Raw genomic sequence first — 23,867 nt, forward strand, 5'->3', positions numbered from 1 at the left:
TGCAAACATATTATTTTAATATTATAGGATATTCAAAAACGTAGCGTATCCAGAGTTATACATTTTTGTCCAGTTTAGTTAGTGATATTTACAAAGGGGCAAACTGATTATTTTGATAGTAGCCGCTAATATTAATAAATAAATATGTTATTATATGTTGTTATATGGATGCTGGATAAACCCTCTCTGTCTACATTGTCCTCTGGAACCATATTGATCTCTGTAAAACAACCGAGCACTGCTGCTGGTGTGGCATAACTGCTAAAAGTGTTTTATTATTTCGTCTCCTGCGTGTCTGGGGAGCTACGGTTAATGAGCGAATCAAGAGCTGTGATACATCTATGGATGTTATACTTTCTTCCTCCTAGTCTTGAATCGAGGAAGTCAGAAAAAGCTTACATTGAACCCGTTATGCTGATCGTAATAACCTACAGATTTGAGTGTGTGTATATCACGTGTATATGAGAGAGGATGTGTGTGTTTACTAGGTGCATTATTGCATTAAAATGCCAATGAAGTTGTCTACTTTAAAATTGATTAGGCTTCCTCAATTTTTTCAGTTACTCTCTCTCTCTCTCTCTCTCTCTCTCTCTCTCAAACACACGCACACACACCATTATAAAATTAATGTGACGTGGTACTGTAACTAGATCGTATCTCTTAAACACCACACATTTGAAAATGGGTTCTTCATATCATGCAGACGTACTTGCTTTTCCTGTTTCCTTTCCCTGATTAGAGTAACCTATACGCGCGCAGTTATAGGCTCATGCTAGTGCTCGAGCTCTTGTATAGAAGGGCACGAGACCACCGGTTTCCAACCTCCTCCCCCACACCAACACTTTTCTTTACAATAAGCAACTTATCTCGGTGTTTAATCTCCTATTTGTATGTTATTTAAAGGCTCCATTGTCATTATTAAATAAAGGGACAAACTATGCATATAATATATACTAAAATATATTAAGATGATAAAAGCTAAAAATGAACGGTAATCTCACATCACACTCAAGATGTATTTAATGTACAGCTTAACCAGAAAAGAAAAAGTGCTTCAAAATCCATTTTCAAGTTTTCATTTCGAGTGCATTTATCCTAGTACACAACAATGGTATTGAAAAAAGAAAACAAGAGAATCACAAAAATAAATATGCATTTTATAAACAACCAGTGACTTCAGCTTAAAAAATGTTCATGTCAAAATCTGACCTCAAGTATAGTAGCAAAAGCAGAAGGATAAAAACAGTCAGTCCTGATCATGTATATCATATGTTACAATGTTTACAGTAAGTCACCGCCCATTTTCCCATTTCTGTTCTTTTTGGAGATCTTTAAATTCTTAAACTAGGGGGAGTTGTGTTTCTGCGCTACATTCAGTTTAATTTGGCTAGTTTTGAAATAATTTCTCTGAAGTTGAGTCGACATAGAGCTTCTCTGTTAGACACACGACGGAACAAAACTGTTCCCTTTGTAAGCTCGATGGAGCGGACAAATAAAAATAACTATTATATTTTAATCGTCCACCTGGCTTAATTTCGCTTTATGTCGCGTATTAGAACATTCACAAAGCAATGTAATTTCACTTTACACAATACACATAATGTCTTAATGCAGTTCAGGTCGGTTTCGTTTTTTATCAGAATGATGTGAGTTCAGTAGTCTCACTTTTGCCAAGTCTGCATAGTCTATTCTTACTCAGTTATAACTAAATCGATGTGTATTCATTTTGTGCATAAATCTGCGATTCAAGTGAGGGTTTTTTTGGATCACGAAAGCAGTTGGGTATCTGATTTTAAGCTCTTGGCAATAAAAAAAATAAAGTTCAGTGGCGGTGATCTAATCACAGAAACGTTTTACTTTAAAGGCCTGTTTCGAAGGCAGTCTGCTTTTGCTGAAGTAAACAAATATAGTACGTCACAGTACATTCATCACAAGGCATTTCTACGGGGCAGGGTACTCTAGAGAACATCAAGTACTTTAATATTTTCCCCGATATTTGAGGTTACGATTTTTAGTTCATCCATACATTCTATGGAAATATAGGCCTATAAAGGGCAATACAATCAAAACACCACACAAAAAGACAAAGCTACTTGAGTCAAAGAGAAATACACATTTACCAAATATACCCTGACCAGAATGTGTGAATATTCCACAAAGCACCGAGGTCTTTTCTTTGACGTCACGTAGGCCTATGCAAAACACCGTTGTTTGCAGAATGCATGTAGGTCGCTGCGTTTAAATCTCAAACATTTACAAATAAGAACGACTAACAAACCTCTCTCTCAAAGGCAAACTACCATTGTAGAAATAGCACCAAATGAATTTAATCATTTAAAAAGGTTTTTGGGTTACCTGTGATGGCTCTTTTTCTTAAAAAAAAAAACAGCAGTAATTCACCTTATTGTGCATTAGCAAAGTGCAATGCATGGTAAATTTGTGCTCTAGCTGTTATGTACCTTAAGTTATGAATGTGCCATAGAAGGACTTCGATTTGGTGTTTTCCCTCTATTAATTCGTGCAAATCAAAAAGCTCTTGATTGTCAGTTAGAGGGCCATTGTGTTGGGCCTATCGTGAAAGTTATTGTGTGCTGCCTGTGAGTGAACACAGCCATGCGCCAACAATTGGGGAACACCCTTAAAATTAATAAATAAGGGTATATATGATACGCTTACTGTAATTCTTAAAAAAAGCTTTTGGGGGACATGCAACTTTAAAAGGAAATGACTGGCCCGAAATACAGTCAGATGTCTTAATGATAAAATCAACTGTTTCGTTGACACAGACCTGACTATCACTATTGTGCCAAAATGAGAGATTGTTAACCCTGCCTGCAAAACAAGTAAACATTTGCTCCGTGAGAGTCAAAGCCACCGGGTCAAAACCACAGCGGCAGCAACAACAACAAAAAAAACCCAACAACAACTCCACAATGTAAATAATGTTATTTTGACTGTAAAAAACTGACACATCAGCGTTTAATAAATACCTCTGTATATTCCAGAGTCCCAACCTCGATAAACAGACCAGCCTGTGCTACATGAGGACGAGGTTTGCTACATAACAACAGGCCAGCATATTCATTTAAAAGAACAATGAAATAATACAACTAACGCGTATTAGTGCCAGTAACAGTTTTAAAACATTTCCCCCGAGCTCAAAACAACAGTTCAAGGGATAACAGAGGCTTTTCTAAATTTGTGGCTTGGAGGGGGAGGAACAACTGAATGACCAAGCTGCCATCTCCACACCGGGTGAGAACGATGAGGCAGCTGGTTACTTTGAAAAGAGTTCAAGGAATAAGCGGGACTCAGATCTCCATCGCTGCCAATAACGAGTGACGGCGGAGAGGGAAAATTCGCCATGAAACTGAAGGGCTTTTTCAGAGAAGCTACATTGGTGCTCGTTCGCTTCCGCTTGCTCGCGCCAGCACATTCTTCATTTGACCCCCCAAATTTTCCTGCAGAACGGGGGCTCCTGTCAACTTTTGCACTTGATCTAGATGATGTCCTTTCGCTTTTTCTTAACAGAAGCATTGTCCTGAAGTTTCTTCTGCCCTTTGCTACAATTTTACATTCTCCTTCGTCGGAACAAGGAGTGTTTAAAGTGCTTCTTGATTCCTCGTTACAGGCCGGATGTTTTTTAACAGAGCTTTCTGTGGTTTTAATCGTGTCTTTGAAGTGGTCGCTTTCCTTAAAATAATTTCTGATGGTCTTGCCGTCAGCATCGTTATCCTTGCATTGATTTACATATTCGTATTCGTCAAAGGTATCCTCAACTTTAATTTTCACATTACTGAGTAAGAAAGGTGGCGTTTTTGTCGCCGCGTTTCCCTCATTGTTTGAACCTGAGGTCGAGACGGGCTCCTCTGTCTCTGCTTTGATAGATTTTAGAGGTGAGGGCAGTTTGAGGGAAGTTTTTGCTTCTCTCTTGGCATTTGCTGCTAATGAAAGTTTGCTGTCAGAAGACCTACAAACCGTTATCCCTTTGTCCGGAGCACAGTGTGATACCAAGGCTTGGGGGCATTTGTTTGGTATTCTTTGTTGGGGAAACGCCTTATTTCCATTTGCAATAGGTGTAAGGCCATTTTCTTTAATTCTGTTAGAGTCTGATGTCTTTGGATCGCTTGAAAACTCAAGGTGTGACACTCGTTCAGAGCCCCTGTGTTCTCTCACATCGGGGAAACAGGCCACCACCGGGCAGAACTTTTGGACATTTGCAGCGTCACCATCCTTGCGGCTATCCTTGAAGTCCGGTTTTTGTGTTTTGTCACCTCGTTGACAATCCAGAATAGTCGTTCCTCCTTGGTTGGTAGATATGTGTTGTAAATTAGGCCTGTAGTGAAAAGTAGGCTGTAAGACTAGCGGTGCTTTTGTGTTGAGGCTTGAGAACCGTGCACGCCTGAACCGAATACTCTGCACAGAAACTTGACTGGACACAGAGCTCGAGTCAGACTGAGATGAGCTCTCGTCATCGCTACTGACATCTGAAGAATCCGAGAGGGAGTCATCCTCTTCTTCGTCTGATGTCCCGGAGTTGCTGCTTGTGGAGAAACTCGATCCAAAATCCGAGTCGTTGTTTATCCGTTCTGAAATGGAACTCGTGTCCGTATCACTGCTGCAGCTTTCCTGAAAATGTCCATTGTGCCGAGGGTCGACGTACAATCCATGCTCGAGGTGGTGAAACTGGGTTAAAGATCCGTTTGGTTTACAGCACTTGGGGACGACCAGAACCGGGCAGCTGCGTCTGCTCCTCGACCAAAACTGCTTCGCGCTGTTCTCGCGCTTCCTCTTCCTTTTGTAAAGTAGGTCTGCGTTGCTAGGGTGCTTTGACTGCGCTGCAATGGCGGACTGATAGAGCAGCGGCTGCCGGTTCACAACGTGCCGAATAAACGCGTGTTTCTGATTAAAAGCCACACAGTTTTCGTGTATTTGTGCAGTTTCATAGTTTTTAAAGGGTGTGGATGCCGACTTTGTGACCGGTGGAAAGTCACGGACGAAGGACTTACTGTAAATTTGAGGTAGATTTGAGTGAGGGCGAGGGGCAGAGTCCTGTCGAACAGCTTTCTTTTTGAATGAGAAGGTCTGTGGGACGCTATGCAAACTTAACCAAACTTTCTCTCTCCAAAAGTCACTTCTGGCAGCCGTCTGGTTTTTGTCTTCGCACAATTTCTCGGAATTTTTTGTCTTTTCTCTTCTTTTGTTTGATTTCAGGACGCGCTCGGTTTTACATGAAAAATACAGTGCTTCAACGTCCTCCCTTGAAATCAGTGTACATTTTGCTGCATGGAAAGCTATAGAATTTATTGCTTTCAGTTTTCGCAATTCCTCTAAATCACAGTGATGCTTCTTCACGTTTAAATGGTCCATTCGTTTGTGTACAGTAGTCCGCGGAATATTTTTCAAGAGGTCGGTGAAGACTTGAGAAAGGGCAAACATTTGTTTGCCTTTGATAACCAAATAGCCAAGCTTTACACCCTGCATTTCCTCAAAACCGGATTCCAAGTCTTCCATTTTCTTCATTGCATTAATTCCAACATTGAGCGCGACGGACGTCCTTAAAGTAGCTTTACTGCTGCAGATTTATTTCAAGGCATTCTGCTGACCAGTCCAGCATAGGCTGTGACATGTCCACACTGGGTGATGAACAAAAAGTTTTACATTGAAAAATTAAAAATGAAATGTTCTGTTTGAATTAAAACAATCAATCCATTGACCTGAGCACGGCATGATCGATGGAATGTGTGTGATGTTGCCGACAGGCTGGCTGCTGCCTGTCTGAGCTCCTGTATACCTGCGCTCTCTCAGCTCTCTTCCCATTTGGCCATGAGGAAAAGAGGAAGGTGAACACTACTGCCAGTGAGAAGAATAAAAAGCGAAGAGAGTAGGGAAGGGAGAGAGGGGGTGAGCGACAGAGAGAGAGAGAAAGAGAGGGAGACAGAGAGAAATACAGCCTAAATGCAGCTGCTATTCCCGTTGCTGGTTTAGTCTGAAATAAAATGACAGTGGGAACTGAGCAAGGCCGGAGACACCTTCATCAATTAATGCCCCCAAAGTCGACGCTGATTGGACGTCACTGACAGGTGATGCAATAAAAATGGATATTCCACCCATGGCCACCCCCACCCCCAGCTAATTACCATACTGCTGTAATCCCACCTCTCTTAAATAGAGCAAATAATTCGCTAGTGACAAGTTCATATTAATTTTAGTGAATTAGTGCTTTGTCAACGAAAATTATTAAAACCTTGTGATGTGGTTGTTTAAAAAAAATACGTTAACAGATTTTTTCTGTTTGGCTGCATATGGTAATGAAGACACTATTCAATTTTTTTTTTTTTTACAAATTTCACGTTATCATGTTGTCGAATATAGTATGCGTTTTTAGATTTTCAAAGCATTTTACAGACTCTTTTAAATTGTATGTAATTATTATTTGTGATTTATCTAATTTCGGTGAGATATTAAATGTTTAACTTGGACATGGAATATAAAAATTCAATTAAGCTTAAAGCCGTGGAAAATCCAAGAATTGAATTAAAGATCGTTAGTGGGTTTATATATTTGTATTGTTTTATGTTTTTAACGCTTGCTATCATTTCTGGAGTGTGCTTATGTATGTAGCCTACAGTGTGTGCACGCGCGTACCGATGTGTGTGTAGCCTACATATAAAGACTAACTTGATATATGCTTTAAAACATCTTTATAGTTGTTTCATCTATTTTTTTAAAGTTGAGAATCGACAGATTTTTCTTACATCAGAAGTGGTCAATCAAATTTTATACGGAGCCAACAATTTAAGGAACGCATGTTACAAAAAGTAAACAAATACCTAAATGAAAGCATGTACAAGTTAGGACTGCTTTACTTCTGGGCGACATTTTTTGTTTGCAAGCTGTGATGATGTCATATATCTTTGGAATGGAATTTGAAAATAATATTCTTGTCTATATTGTGAAAATGTATGTTTTAATAAATCTATTCAGAAAAGTGAACAAAGAGAATCCGTGCAGTTGTTCTGTTTTGCATTAGACTTGCAAGTGTATAGGCTAAGTGAGAACGATATAATATTCATACTTTTGTGCGGTCGAACATTGCCCATTTACAGATCATGCAGACCTCCATCCCACTTCCTCCCAACGTGAAAGAAAAAATAACAGGTCTTCACGAGCAAAGATGACCCCCCTCCCCCGTTTGCGTCTGTGTAGGCTACAGACATTTGCCGTTTTTTACAAAGGAAAGAGAATACTGAAAAGCAATGTAATGGAATAAAGATAAACGCGGTTACTCCATAAAAATAAATGGTATTTTTATTATAATGTATTTTTTAATACGCAGTAACTGTATGCAAAGTCCTGGTTTTCAGGTGTGTTTTTTTTTAAACAAGCCACCCCTGCTTTTCCGCGTTTATTGCTGTTAATTAATTAAGGTAAATTGTAAATAAATACTAACGATTCACGAGCAAGCCTATCAATCGTGCAAGCTGTACTTTTTCAAACCGTATCAATCAATTTAGATATCCTTTTAATCATCATAATTTTGATGTAATCTCATCGTCTTCCATATAGCCTAATATATTGCATATTTCATAATTTGTCAAATATGATAATTCACCAATACTTTGTTGACTCTAATTTTGACAGTGGTAGTTCGTTGTATCATCATTTTTGACAAATTATAAAATATGCAATATATTTTATGTACCACGATGAGATTACGTAAAAACTATGACGATAAAACGATATCTAAATTGACTAATACGGTTTGAATATTGTTTGAGAAAGTATTTTTCAGAGCACACATGGTTTAAGATCAATTAAACTAATCAATTGCTATCCGTTGACATTAATAAAAAAGCTAGTGCATAGTTTATCTGATGATGGTGTACACATGTAGGCTATAATGTAGGCTATGTGGTAAAAGTGATCCGTGTTAATCACCACAGCCGCCAAATTTGTTGCCAAATTCATGATTTGCATTTGTTATAATCTCTCCAACCGCGGGGATTAACGCAAGTAAACTTGCTTAGTTCTTAAAGATCTTACAGGGAAATAGGAAGCTTTACACTAGACTCCATGCTACCTTTTCAACAAATGAGTTGTCGTCCAGTTGAAAAGGGTCGATCTCGTGTTAAACCATGAGTGTTTAAACTTAGTGAAGGTCCTTATTACTGTATAGTTCATGCAACTGGATACTTCAAAAAGGTGACAAACAGGATGTCTGTGGTGTGTTTATACATATTTAAATAATCCCAATTCACGTTTTAAACGTCCAAATACTTGTAGGTCGTATGTTTTATAATACACTTTGTCTCAAATTCATATACTCATTCTGTGCCTTGCTCGTAGACATTTTCACACAAGGCGTAGTGGCTATTTAGTAGCTTCACTAGTAATGGATTTGTTGTACCATAAAGCAACCAAATGTCTTAGGAACAATAATATATATTTTTACATTTTATTACCTATTATAATATTTAGCACGGTTGTTTGCAGTGTACACTTATATTTAAAAAATTTCAGCTTTCTAGCACTAATAACACAATGTTAATAATCCATTTTTTCAGCCTCTGTTAAACTCTCTCTAACTTTTATTCAAAGGGCACAGATCATTTGAAAGACAACATGCAGGTCCTGCTCCTTTGATTTTGAAACCTCACAGCTTGAACAGCCCTCAATTGTGACATGAGTGATAATGATTGATCTTCGACCCAGTGTGCATCGTCTTGGGTGAAGAGTTGAAAGTTCTGCCTCTAGAATTGTTTGCCCTGCTTTGAGAATTATTTTACTTTTGCAACTCTAAGTTGAAAAACTATCATTTAATTTGCACATTTATCAAAAATAAATAAATAATTCATTAAAAACGTAAAGACTATAGGAATTTGGCGCAATTTAATGGAACTAAGACGTGATTATAGCAGATCGTAAAAATACATAATTTATAAATGATATAGACTATTTTATGCCAACGTATAACTTCTATAAGCTATTATTATTACTATTTGAAAAATATCACAATCTAAAAACTAAAAAAATAATGTTATGCATTGGGTCAATTCAAAGTTAATTCTGCAAGAAAATTGGAAAATGCAATGAATAATCCTTGCGTATTTATACGAGGGTGTTCCCATAAATTAACATGTTAAAATCTTGTACTTTTCGTACACATTGTATCTTTTTTCTAATTACAAAGAGAATCGTAATATTTTCATGAGCTGGTAATCTTGTTGGGATAGTTGGGAGCTTTCTTGCAGGAAAATCAGGAAGGGCCCTGGATCCTCAGACGTGACTGACTCACTAAGTGGGGGGCTACCTCCCTACAACGTGCGCGAGTCTCAAACAGCATGGAAAAACACGTCGGGTGACAAATGAAAAAGCGCAGTGTACCATTTATTATGAAGTTAGAAATATTGTTAAACGTGCGCTTACTTTTCGCTAAGGATCGCGAGCTTAAAGTTTGATGAAGAAGATTCTCACATTAGAGAGCGTGTGAGGTAAGAGGACGTTTGTTCGTCGAGCTTTACCAAACAATAGAACAAAGAACACGTTTAGACCGAAGTTGTCCTGCAATTTTAGAGAGGGGCAGCTCAAGTTTTTAGTTTCTTCGAATGTTGTGTTTTAATGGCACATTTAGCTTGTTTTGTTGTATTCAGAAATCTATCGATATAACTAAGTCACTTAGGAAGTAGAGATAAACATCTCGTTAAAGTTCAAGCACAATCAAAACATTGCGTGACTCCACAAGTTACAGTTGTCGAAAAGTTTTTTAAACGATGTTTAATAAGCGACCGCCGATATGATGACAAGTGAACTGCTCATGGGACAAATCAAATCTAACGATCTATATATCGTTCTCTGATCCAAACACGTGTAAAGACGTGTTTCTGCAGTGCCTGCACGAGACACACACAAAAAACCTTGTTTAACACCAAAATCTGTAAGCAAGCATCACTATTAATTTGGTAGGTTTATAACAGAAATGTCAATTTTGATATGTCCCATATCAAATAATTTATTATTTATGAACCCACGAGTTGCACCGAGAATTTAAACCTGAATTTACAGAGTTAGCTGGGGGGGTAGGCTGAAATAACCTTTAACCCTGCCGTGTCGTATCTGTGTGTGTGCGTGTGTGTGTGTGTGTGTGTGTGTGTTACCCACAAGTCTTTGCGTAAAATATCGTACTAGAGTCAAAATCTTCCCATTGCTTATTTGTCCAAACTACCTGCTTGTGGAGCATCTTAGGGGAAAAAAAAAATTCGCTTGTTTCACCTTCTCTGTTTAAGCTTATATGATTTACAAACTTAACAACAGCTTCGAAAGACCCAACATCCTAAAACCTGTGCCCCATTCAGGTGAAAAGATAGCCTACTATTATATATTTTTTTTACCAAAATATATTTCCAAATTTGCTATATGTGTGCTATAACTGGCTATTTACCTCATGTAGCCTAAGTAAAATAATTATTAGACACAAATGATAGGTACGCAAATGCAGGACACGAATTATAATCAAGTTGTTGGATATACAAGATTGGTCAATTTTGGATTGCAAAGCCTACTGCCATATAGAGTATAGCCTACAATAGATTAATGAAACTTTTTTTCTAACTTATTATTATTATTAATTTAATTTAGAGAAATGTAATATTTTAAAAGGACACAGGATTTGCAAACTTATATTCAAAAGCCAATTTTGATCAAAGTAAGTTTGATTAAAATAGAATTGTATTACAATCGAATATTATGTAAACATTTCTTTTGAACACAATTCAAAGGTCAATATATTTACACACGAAGGTCTTTAAATGGTCATAACAACACATTGTTGCGCAATGAAGTTACAATAATGTAACATTTGCCAAATTCTGATGTGGTGAATAAATTATCGGCGGCCCCTCGTGTTGTTTTTGTAAATGGGCTCAAATCAACATTCAACCACATGACATTTTTCCGACAGCTAAGGCAACCTCTGGTCTTGTGTATAGGCCTGGGTAGAGGTAAAAAAAAAAATAGGTTCATACTTTGCCAATACATATAAAGGAAAATCACAACTTCTGATTAGCACTAAAATATGAAAATTAAACTTATTTTAGATGATTGGAACTTTGTTTACACAACTATCAAAGAGTGTTCTGATGGACATCTTTGTTTTGGGACATGACTGGACAATTATACGTCGTAGCCCATTTACAATATGAACCACTTGAAAGTTAACATATGCAAGCTACCTTTGGGCGAATAAACACAATAAAACACAGATAGCAAGACGCTTCACTCCGATACTCATTCTGCCAATGACATCGTTGTTAACGCAGCTCTAAACCTGCTCTTACCTAAAAAAAAATGCATAGACCTATAGAGACGCAAAATAGGTCATGGTAGACCACAGCATCGTAAGATTATAGTCAGCCCAAATTAACCCGATTCAAACCGTGAGAAAAAATAAAGACAATGCAGAGGTTGGCATTTTCTACGGTTAATGCCATTTGTCTATCAAAAGACATAGCCTTTATTGGCCTATTGGAGATTTGTTCATAACTATATTATTATTATTATTATTATTATTATTATTGCTGTTGTTGAGTGATCTCGTTGTTATTGTAGGCAAAAATTCTGCTGGTTCAAAGAAGAAAGTTAAATGTAAAAACAAATCACATACAAAACCACACCAGCCTATTCATTAACATAAACGGCTCAGGATTAACCCTAATTTGCACAAGCTGATAAGATAGTAGGCTATTTTGTACATTACAGGTAGGCTATAAGGGTATAAAATAAGCGCGAAAATAAGTTTTCTTCCAGATATGTTAACCTGCACTAATGTCAATATTAAATCGCCATTTTAGTCGATAGTATTTAAGTTGTTCACCTCAGATGTAAAGTTGCCATTGCCAGCACTGAACCTATCTGCAAGTGATGAGAGCTCCAACATCGGTAAACCTCACAGCATATAAAGTGACAATAGATGTATAGCTATAGAAAAAAAACAGTAGCCTATATACATTAGCCTAATAAAATTCATAAAGGGAAAACTTGAAAACAATCTACACGTGAATCAGGAGGATTTTGTAGAAATGCGTTATTCCCAGAGTAAACTTTACAGACTAGAGATTTAATTAGGACTTTATCCTAAATATCTGACTAAATTATAGACTCTGCAAGTAATGTTTTTACACATAGAGACTCAGTTTAGTAATCTCATTAAGTTATCTTATTTTAGGAATGAACTGAAAAAAATAAAAATCAGCATTAGTGTTATTATTTTGGCATTTTATTTAGTTTTTATTTATATTTAAATAAATATATAATAAATACATAGCCTTAAATAAATGCCTACATATAGTTGGAAAATAAGTAGGTTATAATTGTGTGTGTTCTTCGGGGGTTAAACTGGTAATTAATTCTGACAAGTTATTTCGCACCTTAATGAAACAGCATGTGTAACCGGAATCTGCATAATGCAGAACTGTAATTACCATTCACACTCATTTCTTTGCGCGGAAGCTCCACGTGCTCTCCAGTAAGGTAACTTACATTCACCATCATACGCTGTCACTTCAACGCAAAACAAAACTCCCAAATCTTGCTTGTAGCGAGAAGTGCAGTCAGTGCACCGCAGTCCGCCCCCACTCGCGGAAAAAAATCAATGGCGCTCGTCGCGTGCATCAAACAACCCCACGAGGCCTGTTCCAGTGCACGCGTTCTCCTCTTTCAGCTCGTTCAGCGCATGCGCACACGCGCCTCCACATCCCGAGAGCCTTCAGTACTGGGTTTGTGTGTTGAGCCCAAAAAATACCGCCTTCAACACCAATGCGACTGAAATATGGCTTTTCGTCGAAATGGGACCTAAAATTCGACTTTCAGGCAAGATAGCGAATCGTGAGACAAACGCCCGATCGCCCTTTTCTTGGTCTTTGTGTGGTGGTAGATGGTATCCAGCGAGTTGTATCTGGCAGAGGAAGACGACGACTCGGCGAGTACTATGAAGGAGATGATCGGAGGTTGCTGTGTGTGCTCAGATGAGAGAGGCTGGGCCGAAAACCCTCTTGTCTACTGCGACGGTCACGGTTGTAATGTTGCTGTCCACCAAGGTAAATATAACAGCCATAACAAGCTTTGTGCCCATTTGTAGTTTCCGTTTTATACACGGAAGGCCTATTTGCGGCTAATGTTATGATAAGTTCCCTGCTGTTGAGGATTAGCCTAGCCTAGCTTAGCCTAGCTCAAACGACCGCTCAGGATGACGAAAGTTTAATGTGTCGCACGGCCGCGTACGCTTTTATTGTGGTATTTGGACGAAAGTCAATTCATTATCATTTTTAAATGGTCGGTTTGTTGTATTCTGTAACGCTTGTTGGTTTCTGCGAGGGAAGTTCGGACAGTGCTAATGTTTTGTGGTTAGCATGAGCACTAACAGCATGTCGTTAGTGGCTGTTCATTATCGCCACTGTTTCAGGACCAACAACGTGTCAGCCACAGCTATGAAAACAAGAGATGAGTCAGACACTCAGACAAGCTGTCTAGGTCACTACAGCTAGCCTTATAACACTTATTTTATGACCAGTTGCTTAAGCTGTCATATATTAGTAGACGACAGATGAAACTGTCAAAAGTCGGTTGAATCTTGGTTTCAGGAAACTCGAAGTAAACGAGTTGATTCTGTATTGGTAAGTTAAATGGAACAATTGTTGTTATAAAGTAGAGATGTGATCTGTCAGGCAGAACATTAACTATGTTTAGTCATATTTCTTTCTTTTTTTTGCAATTCATGTTTTGGGCCCATGATACTGTCTAGAGTTTTGCTTTGACACAATGACCTAAATTAATAGGAAACTATGGTATGTTGTTGACAGACGAATTGTTTGTATAGCAGTTTGTTCAGGTCACACATGTAGGCATAAAATATTAGAATTGGGCTTGGAGCAGTTATTTAATATTGTCCCATTCAGGTGGGTAGTATTGTAATTTCTTAACCTGTTGTCAGGACTGTTTCTGTGGAATTAAGATGTCTTTTATATTTTCAATATGACTGTAAGTTTTGTTGTTTCAATTAGCAATTTGAAGGTGTAAACTGGTCTTTTCTTACTTTTGGTTAGCATTGTGACCCTTCTTTTGAAATCCAGGCTAAAGTGATACTAATTATGAGATTACGAGTATCAAAGTTTGACTTAATTTCAATTTCAACATTTGACATTTCTTTACTCTGTCAATATTAAAGATATCATGGTTATGTTTTTACAGAATGTTCAATACATTATTTAGGATGAAAGTGACTTTAGCTGTGTTTTCATAGGCAGGATAACATTTATTGAATTTGGAAGTTGCTTTTATATCAGCTGTTTATTTAGTTATTTAGTCTTGTCTGATACGTTGTAGTCTTTGTAATTCAGCCAGTTTATCCACAGCAGAACATTTTGTTGTCTGTTGTTGTAGCATATGTGATAGTGTAAACATACAATGAACATGCTTTGTAGGAAAGAGTTAGTAAATAAATAAATAAATAAATACAAATGATTAAAAAACATTCCTCCAAGTTCCTTAAAATGATTGCTTACATGTCAAATTCAAATACTGACAGGAAAAGATCTCTTCATATCATCTGTCCTTTTATATTTGTGTTGTTTCAGCCTGCTATGGAATTGTCCAAGTCCCCACAGGCCCCTGGTTCTGCAGGAAATGTGAATCACAGGAGCGAGCTGCCAGGGTGGTGAGTTTCCTTACCTTTATACAAATCTTTCTTTTTTGTCTAGACCTCTTTTGCTGGTTTTGTGTGTTGGGTTTGTTTGCAGAATATATTTGGAAGTTGCTAAGATATTTATTATTGATGCTTTGGACTGGTAATGTTATCCTTGAGGTGTTTCTGTAGTTGCTAAAGCATAGGACATGGTCATGGCAACATGGGCGTGGATTACTAGAAAACAAATATAGTGATTAAAAGTATACTTATAATGCAGTTTAAAGTAGGGATTCTCCGATCAGGATTTTTGCTGCCTAGACAGATTTCTTGTCATCATGATCGGCCAATACCGATTCCTTAAGCTAACATGCATGGCTGCACAATATATCGGCTCTGCATCGACATCGCAATGTGCACATTGGCAATAGTCACATCGCAGAATATCCAGAGCAAAAGTTTGGCAGTATATTAGAACAGTTTTAAGCAGCAGAGACAATCAAAAATGTATCTGATAAAAATCTTTGAGTTATACAAGAAATACCAGGCAGAAGTTAAATTCTCTCAGACAGAGCTTTTCAAGTAATCTGTTAAAGTCAAACAGTATTTCTCACACCGCAGTATACATTGCAATGCTTTGTTTTCCCAGCAATGTCAGTTTCCCATGCCTATTGTACAGTTCTACTAATATGTATGCTATTTGATGACTGAAGCTGTTAACTATTTTTCTAGATGTTGCCTTTGTTATATTATTTAATTGGGTATATTATTGTTTTATTAGAATCAAATAAATAAGCAAAACAAATATTCCTTCTACAAAGAGCAATTTAATATGCCTTTAAAAAGGCTTATGTCTGTTAAAAGTCTTTAGTGTATTTTCTCTTAAATATTAAATAAGGTTACTGTAGCTTTATGACGTGAGCGAGATCTTTGCTCTGTACACTTGCTGAATGACAGGCTGTATCTGAACCCGTGCATTGGGTGTACGTGCCGCGGACAAAGCCGTTGCAAGTAAAATAAAACTTTAAACTGTCAAAACTTTAAAAGCATGCAAATAACAAACCTTCGGCATGAAGATGCAATGTTAGTGATAGATATATATTGTACGCTGTTTGTTGGGGATGTGTAGACGCGTCACGCTTGTTGGGGACTGGAGCACTTCCTCATAGAAAATACCAATGTCCCTTTAAAGGCATTGGGAGAAATCCAAATTTGCAGGTCGAGCAATGAGTTGTAAAAATGCTCGCACTGCATAAAAATGGTCTCAAATTGCACCCGCATTCAGGAGCCTTTTTAAGAGTCATTTAATGCGATGATCGACTGATACCAATCTGCAGCTGATCTTTTGGAGCATCCCTAGTTTAAAGCGATAGTTTATAGAGAAAAATAAATTACCCCATGATTTACTCACCTTCAAGCCATCCGAGATGCATATTGTCCATCATCTTTTAGACTAACACAATTTGAGTTATTTTAATAAATGTCCTGGACCTTCTAAGCTTTTTAACTGTAGAAAACAGGGTCCATGACTTTTAAGTCGCGACTTGCAAACTTTGGTAGCTGAAATAAGAGTCCAGTCAGAATGCGGTTACATGCAAAGCTTAGTACCTCTGTGATCAGACGGCATTTTTTAATCAGGTCACGTTGTATTTAGGTCAGGTGTTTGACTGGAATTGTTTCTGACCTACATTGCAGTGCATTTTTTATTGTCACTGAGGGATAAATCCACCTGTTTTTAGTTGGATTCAAAGGATTTATGTTAGCATAAGTATTGTACTGCATTATAGTAGTAATTGATAATGCTAAAAAGGCATTTGTTTGTATTGTATGCACTTATAGGCTAGTTTGCACAATCATTAAATGCGAGGAATTGGTATATATGGAAACAAGAGTACAGTGACTCTAGTCATCACTAAACATGATGGTATACTGTTGTTGGATGGAGCTGAATAGATTACTTGTTTACTCAAGAAGTCAGGATTTTTTTTTTTTTTTGTTAGGTTTACAATGGGAATGGTAGCAGTTGTATTCCACTCCATTATGAACAATTTATTACAGTATAGCTACAATCCGTAATACTTTGCCCATCAATTATAGATTTTTTATTTTATGTCATTTTAACCCAGTGGTTCTCAAACTTTTTCGGCATGTGGCCCCCCTTGGGTACAGTGTATCCTTTCGTGGCCCCCCAAAGAAAATTTATGACTTAAAGCATTACAAAACTTAAAGTTTGAATTAAACAAAACATTTTTAATTATACAATGTAGTGCTGTTGGTTAGTAGCCTTATATTTCTGAGGTTAAATACACAGAATTTATGATAGATTAATGTATTTTATAAAATGTAATTAAACTGGGGGCCCCCAGTTTGAGAATTACTGGTTTAACCTGTTAAGCTGACCGATCCACGTGGACGAGCCCGAAGTGTTTTTGTGTATGGTGAAGGAAAATGGACCATGATCCTTTAAGAATCTCTAGTAGTATCTACCATGTAAATGTTTGTTTGTTTGTTTTTTTATTAATTCTAAAGGCTATATAATGAAATTGTAATGTATGTGGTAACTTTGTTATACCTGTGGCTTTGAGAACATTGCTGTTCTGGGCTGCTGTGGGGCATCATTTTTTTTTTTTGTGAAACAGAAATATATTTTGCGCATAACATTTCAGATCCACTATTTTTAAACAGAACTCTTTTCTTTTTTACTTATCTTAATTCTTACATTTGGAAAACAAAGTCCCAAGCGTCTTCACAATTGTGTCTATAGGTTAAATAGTTTAGGAGCTGCAATCATTTTAGTGTGGGTATGCCATTTTCATGGGTTTTGTGCTGAAATAGTTGAAACATTTCCAGATACATTTTGTATATTTTCCTGAATCCAAAGTACACTTATTTGTCATAGTTTACTAGGGCTGGGTATTGTTAGAAATTTCACAATTCGATTTCGATTCTTGGGTCTTCAATTCAATTCGATATTGATTTACTTGCTTCGATAACTATTCAATAATAAGTAAATACACAAGCAATTAAGTACCTGAGTATATTTTTAAATAATGTGTGTAGATCACGTTGATGGTATAGGCTTGAAAGAAGTGCTGCTGTTTGCCATCTTTGATCTTTCTGTTTTGATAAAGCACGTCTTGTACAATGCTGAATGCTCTCACTAGAGCGGGGGTCTCCAACACGTTGCTCGCGAGCTACTGGTAGCTCGTGTCTTAATTGCAGGTAGATCGCTCGTGGGTTTATTTATTTATTTATTTTCTGTGGTTATGGCGCATTTGGATGTCTGGTTAGTGTTACAAGCGTCTGTGGTAGTAAAGACTGTGTGCGTGTTTGATGTCGCGTTGAGCTGGGTAGACCGGTGTATATTATGACATCAGTAATTTAACATGTATGATTCAAAAACAAACAGATAAGTCCGCGCACCTGCGCCACTGCAACCGGCCGATCCGCGCAACGTTATGAAGCCCGCGCCGAATGCTGTGAAGCCTGCGCCGCGACAACTGGACGATCCGCTCAACGCTGTGAAGCCTGCGCCGCCGAACGGCTGATCCGTGCAACGCTGTGAAGCCCGCGCCGCGGCAACCGAACAATCCGCGCAACGCTGCGAATCCCGCGCCGCGGCAACCGGACGATCCGCGCAAGCTGTGAAGCCCGCGCCGCGGCAACCGGACGACCCGCGCATCGCCGAACACACCTCGAGTTGAGGCACTATGGTTAAAAAGGATGCCGTGATTTTTGGATTCATTTTTGATAAAACGAAAATAAAGTCGTCGTCACAAGTTCAATGGGTTATCATCTCATATTTAAACATAAAATGTCAAGAGATACCAGAGAGCCATACGTGACATACATGCACATCCCAATTATGAATCCAAAAGCAGTAAATACTCTATGTTTGCATCATCTTTCTAAATCTGATCTTTAATAATTGACTTTTTTATACAAAATGTGGTATTTTTGGAAGAATCCTACCCATATCTAAGAGGTGATAAAAAAGTATAAATAAAGACAACATGAAAGTTTTTGTTGTTTAAAAGGATCTGTTCTTTCATTTGATGTATCGTATGTTTATTAAAGAAAAGCCTTTCTGGAAGGTATTAAAATTTTGTAAAAAATATGCTTGAACTGGCTGGCAACTTTTTAAAAAATGCTGGCGGTGAAAGAGTTCAAATCACAGTGACTTAATAGACAAGTGTCTATTAACTCACTAATTTAGGTATTACGTGACACAAGTAGCTCTCGACCACTTTTATTTTTTAGAAAGTAGCTCTCCAATGAAAAAAGGTTGGAGACCTTCACAGTGTTGCCCACAGCGCCGCCACTGGCCGGGGGGGCTGAATCGATTCATAGGATTTGATGAATCGATATTGAATTGAGAAACCAATAATTGCAATGCACTGATGAATCGATATTTTTACCCAGCCCTATAGTTTACCCATAAGATAAAATATATTTAAGGCTTTTGAATCATTGGTTTTATTTTATTGGTTGATGGTCATTTTGACTAGTCTTGAAAGCTTATTCATTAAAAACATTCATTTCATTTACATTCAGTTTGTACAGACAGCTCCACTTCATCATTGAAGCCATTGTCATATTTCCTGATGTGAAAATATATTCTTGACGTGCACTTGATACCCACCAAGACTATTCAGTTGAAGTCATCTGTAAAAAACTATCCAAAGTAATTCATGATTTAGTTTCTTTGGGGAAATATTTGAAATACGTATTTTCATGGTTGCTTGTTTTCAGTTATTACACTGTAAAAAATTTGCTGTAATTTTGCAGCTGGTTGCCAGTAACTTACTGTAGAAGATAAAGTCTGAAAATGTTTCATGTTCATTTAACTTTGAACAAAATGTTGCCAGTAAATAACATAAATGTAAAATCTACAGTAAGTTACTGGCAGCTAGTTGCCAGTAATACCCATTAATACTGTAATTTCTACAGACATTTTTTACAGTGTATTTTTAAATGTCTTTTCTATATTTTAGTGTTTAAAGAGCAACTATCCTCCGATTCACAATTTTACATAAGTACATGTTAACGTTATGCAAAAGGTACAAACCCCAAGGTAAACGATGACATGAGTCACTGTTTCCAACGTAAATTTATTTTCATGCACTACAACAAACACACGGATTGTAGGCGACAGTTTACTTCCTGGGCCTGTTGACGTGGACAGCGACATTATCATAATTCCTCCCGCTTTAATTCACAGTCTGTAAATTTACTCCTGTCAAGCAATGAATTGTGAGCAAATCTTTCAAACATGGTTAGGAGTGTCACATTTCTGGCTTATAGTATTCAGGCCAATCACAACATACAGATTAGCTGGCCATTCAGAGACACAGCAGTTTTCAGATCGATGAGTTTTGTACAAAATCAATGCGTTTGAGGAAGGCGGGATATCTGAAACTACAAAAATGTACGGTACGTGGAAAATAATGTTTTTTTTAACCATAAACCACGCAAACACGTTGTATTATACCAAAACACAAAAAACATTGTTTTTATCAATGAAATAGGTGCACTTTAAAACTTTAGACCTGTATGTATAAAGCATGTTAATGCTTGATTGGGTTTTGGTCAGCACAATTTTAAAAAATTCTAAATGACGTTTTTGCTGTATGTGTATCTGAGGTCGACTGTGTAATCGTAACAATCATAACAATCTTATGGATTATAACAAGAATAAGCTTAAATAACTCATGTTAAGGGATATTTCTTTGACACCACTAGCTTTCAGTTTCAGATCAAGTAACAAAATTAAACTTTCTTAAATTATTTGTTCTTTATTTTTGACACATTATTTTATGCCTGGTATTCACAGGGAAAGTCTTGAATATGCACCCATCTTACATTCTAGATGATAAACACCCTTCAGTTATCTGTGCACAGAAGATAGTGGTTGAGTAAAGGAAACGATAGACACAGTTGCATTGGCAGTTAAAGCAGTTTCCTTTGAAAGTTCAGCAGCTATGAGACCGCTGAGCTGTGTATGTGACATGTAAGATGTCAGATGGCCATGAAATGAAAGTGGCAGTTTAAACCAGAAGAATAATGTGTCACAAGAAGGGGGAAACCTGTTACACAACCCATTATGTGGGCATTTTTGTTGAAAGGTCTGGATTTATGCCAGAACATAGTGTCCCACATCCCGCCTTTAAGCTCAGATACCATATTTAATGCCTCCTGCTCTTGTTCTAAAATAAAACGGGATTTATCTCTCCTACTCAATATCTACAGGTGGGTCGATTGGTAATATTTTTGTTACTTTTTGTTGCAAATCTAACCATTCAAACCCCATAGATATGTGAAAATCGTAGCTTGCTCTACCAAAATGAGCTCTTACTGGATACTTTTATAACCAGAAATTATAATTATGAAACCAAATTTCTGCCATTTATTCCTCCAATTACTAAAAATGAGCCAATTCTTTTCCATTTGTGCCTTGCTTTGCCACTTTCAAAGATTAAAGGGTGGAGGGGGAGAAAGCCGAGCTGGCAGACCTCTGAAGGAGGAGGACTGTCCACCACCTGTAACAAAGAGGAGGAGGACAGCCGACTGAGCAGAAGTTTAAAAACTTTGAACATAGTGGTATGTGGCACATTATGGCATGGTTAAAAGCATACTGTTTTGCCCCAGTATCTGTTCCTGTTCAAAACTTTATTGGGTAAAAGACTAAAGATGAGTAGATGAGTGAAATGTCATAGTGTTCATGCATGAGGACTCACTCTTTCAACAATCTGCTTTGTTTTTGATTATTTTCTGCCTCCATTGGGGTAGTTATCCCTTACTTATTAATTTGAAAGACTACTCAACTTATTTTAAAGGGGTTTATTTCATTTTTATTTGTCACACAAAATGGTTCATCTGGACTTCTCTTTCGCTTTTAGCTCAAAACATCATGTTTTACCCTTTAATATAGAAACAGCTCTTTTGGTTGAAGAAGTGGATGTTTCACAGCTTCAGTCATCTATCAAAAGCTCTTGTCTACAGTTTTATTGATCAGTTTGCCCGGATGCTCTGTTCTCTAGTTTAAAGGAAGAAAAATATGTCTAACCCTCAAACTTTGCTTTAGTTTGTTGCCCAGAGTTCCTGAAAGGCATCAGAGCTGTGTCTGGCCTGCTGATAGTTGAAAGGAGCATGGCTTCATGTTGTTTCTCTTCTCATTTCAGAGATGTGAACTGTGTCCCCACAAAGATGGAGCCCTGAAAAGAACAGATAATGGAGGTAAGACCTCTTCCACCATCTTTTTCATATGCTTAGAGGCAGTTTCCTGGACTGGGTTTAGATTAGATTAATCCAGGACTAGGCCTTAGATATAGTAGGAAATTAAAGTCGTTTTTACAAACATAACTCACAAAAAAACAATAATGGTGTTCATCCTGAGATGTAACAGTGGCACTGATATATGTCAGGGCAAGATGTTTATTAATTATGGCAGCTCAAACATGCATTAAAAGCCTAGGACATGTCGGAGCCGATGGTGTAGTGGGCAGTGCTCCAACATGTGGTGCTTTCGCCAATCCCATACCCCTCTCTCCTCCCTGTACTTTCCTGTCTTTCCTCAACATTACTTTTAATTAAAGGCAAGAATGGCTAAAAAAACATTTAAATAAAAAAGCCCAGGACACGATAAATGATTGCCATCCTATAAGATCCTACAAGACCTTATCTCATTGTGCGACATGGGGTGTTTAAATTTGGATACGACATGCATTTATGGCGCTTTTCCATTGCACAGTACCCCATGGTTTGGTTTGGGTCAGGTCGGGTCAGCTCACCTCATTTTGGCTTGGTTAGCTGGGTTTGCTTGGTTAGCTTGGTTTCCGTCGAGTTTAGTAACACTTCGGAGTGGGAGGGATTATAGGCGTGCCGTTATATTTGCGCTGCCTACTGCTGTGACATCATACTGTACAAGTGAGAGCGTCGTTGTACATTCCCATGCATTTATTTATTTTTCAGTCCGCCACAAAATTAAAATTGACCACCACAAATAGTTTGCATATCGCGTTTATCACTACCTCTGTCTCACATGAGCGTTTCTGTACAAACACCCGTGGTATCGGTCGTCGTGCTCAGCTGAGCCTCATTTACGTTGCATTCAAGCATATATGCGAATGTGCGTGTTGCGAATGTTTCACCACAAACTGCAAGTCTGGAAAAAAACTATTATGGTGTTCTTGATTTACAACCTGTGGATGTTTTTCATCGCTAAAGTTTGGGAACTTACAGCAAAGCACAGATGACAACAGGTTTACTTGAGAGAGCGCAAGCTAGCATGAAGGTAAAGTTAATCTTTTACATTATAGCGATAATGCTGGTATTGACGATTCTCTCAGACCAATCAGTGATCTACAGTGTTTTCATGTCACGCTTTGGTATCAACTTGGGTCGCTTGGAACCCCGACCGAGGTGGTACAAAAAAAGTATCGGATACTATGCCATTAGACTGTACGATGAAGACACCAATTGAATTGTAGGCTGTGACAACTGCGACTTACGTACGCGCAACGTCATCAGCATGCGCTACTGGTAAACAAATACCAGTGCGCAGGTTGTAGCAGCAAACACACTGTGAGTTGGTAATGCTGAATTTCTGACACTGTCAGATAGGGGTGGCACGGTTCATGAAAAGAATCCGAACCGTTCGGTTCTCTTGTCTCGGTTCGGAGTGTGTGTGCGTCGCATGGTTTGACGGTTCATGGCATGCGCAATGTATGTAGCCTCGTGCCCTGTATGTGACCTCAGATAGCGTGTTTTCTTTCACGAATCGCACAAAAGAAGAGGTGACTGGTGTGGAGAGTGAGTGCTGCAGGTCATGTTATGTGTAGAAATGGCAAGTGGGAAGGAAGTCTGCCCGGAGTTGGAGGATGCTCCAGCGTCGTATAAGTTTGGTGTGTGGATAAATTTTTTATTTCATGTTACCTATGATGACAGCGGAAATACAACAATAGAACTGCAGTCTATGGGTTGAATGTGTTCGAACAGCCACAGGAGACCGCCTTCTCTCCGCCCATTTATCTAATCTGAGGTACTGAACACAATTGTTTTACGTCTTTTCTGACTTCTGCCGGGAACATACGGTGAACAGCGCTATTTTAGCCTTTCATTGATAAAACGAAAGCGACTGATTTCCGCGTAGTTTCATTTTGCTAGCGTTTGAAAGTTGCGCGATCTTATT

The 23,867-nt window shown here is 37.9% G+C and overlaps 2 protein-coding genes across 8 annotated transcripts in view; one reads left to right on the top strand and one right to left on the bottom strand.

The window, feature by feature from the left end:
• Positions 1 to 869: 869 nt before the first annotated feature.
• On the bottom strand, positions 870 to 12,677 carry skida1 (SKI/DACH domain containing 1). 2 transcript variants are annotated; one of them, XM_055181352.2, is made up of 2 exons: positions 12,538 to 12,677; positions 870 to 5,853 (listed from the first exon to the last, which is right to left on the bottom strand). In XM_055181352.2, exon 2 carries the CDS (start codon positions 5,521 to 5,523, stop codon positions 3,172 to 3,174), a length of 2,352 nt encoding a protein of 783 aa, XP_055037327.2. In that variant the 5' UTR covers positions 5,524 to 5,853; positions 12,538 to 12,677; the 3' UTR covers positions 870 to 3,171. The 2 variants fall into 2 exon arrangements, with proteins under 2 accessions (XP_055037327.2, XP_055037328.2); XM_055181353.2 differs by lacking the exon at positions 12,538 to 12,677 and having other exon boundaries at positions 870 to 5,636; positions 5,718 to 6,056.
• A 54-nt stretch (positions 12,678 to 12,731) lies between these two features.
• Positions 12,732 to 23,867, top strand: part of mllt10 (MLLT10 histone lysine methyltransferase DOT1L cofactor) — a 59,524-nt gene continuing 48,388 nt past the window's right edge. The window contains exons 1-4 of one of the 6 annotated variants that reach the window (XM_055181351.2): positions 12,732 to 13,094; positions 14,631 to 14,710; positions 21,152 to 21,277; positions 21,859 to 21,913. In XM_055181351.2, coding sequence (XP_055037326.1) covers positions 12,932 to 13,094; positions 14,631 to 14,710; positions 21,152 to 21,277; positions 21,859 to 21,913 — 424 coding nt within the window. In that variant the 5' untranslated portion in view covers positions 12,732 to 12,931. The remainder of the gene's footprint in view (positions 13,095 to 14,630; positions 14,711 to 21,151; positions 21,278 to 21,858; positions 21,914 to 23,867) is intronic. The other 5 variants (XM_055181345.2, XM_055181346.2, XM_055181347.2 and 2 more) reach the window with 5 other exon arrangements.

The sequence above is a fragment of the Misgurnus anguillicaudatus genome, chromosome 25, assembly GCF_027580225.2.
Source record: "Misgurnus anguillicaudatus chromosome 25, ASM2758022v2, whole genome shotgun sequence".
In the NCBI taxonomy this organism is placed as follows: Eukaryota; Metazoa; Chordata; class Actinopteri; order Cypriniformes; family Cobitidae; genus Misgurnus; species Misgurnus anguillicaudatus.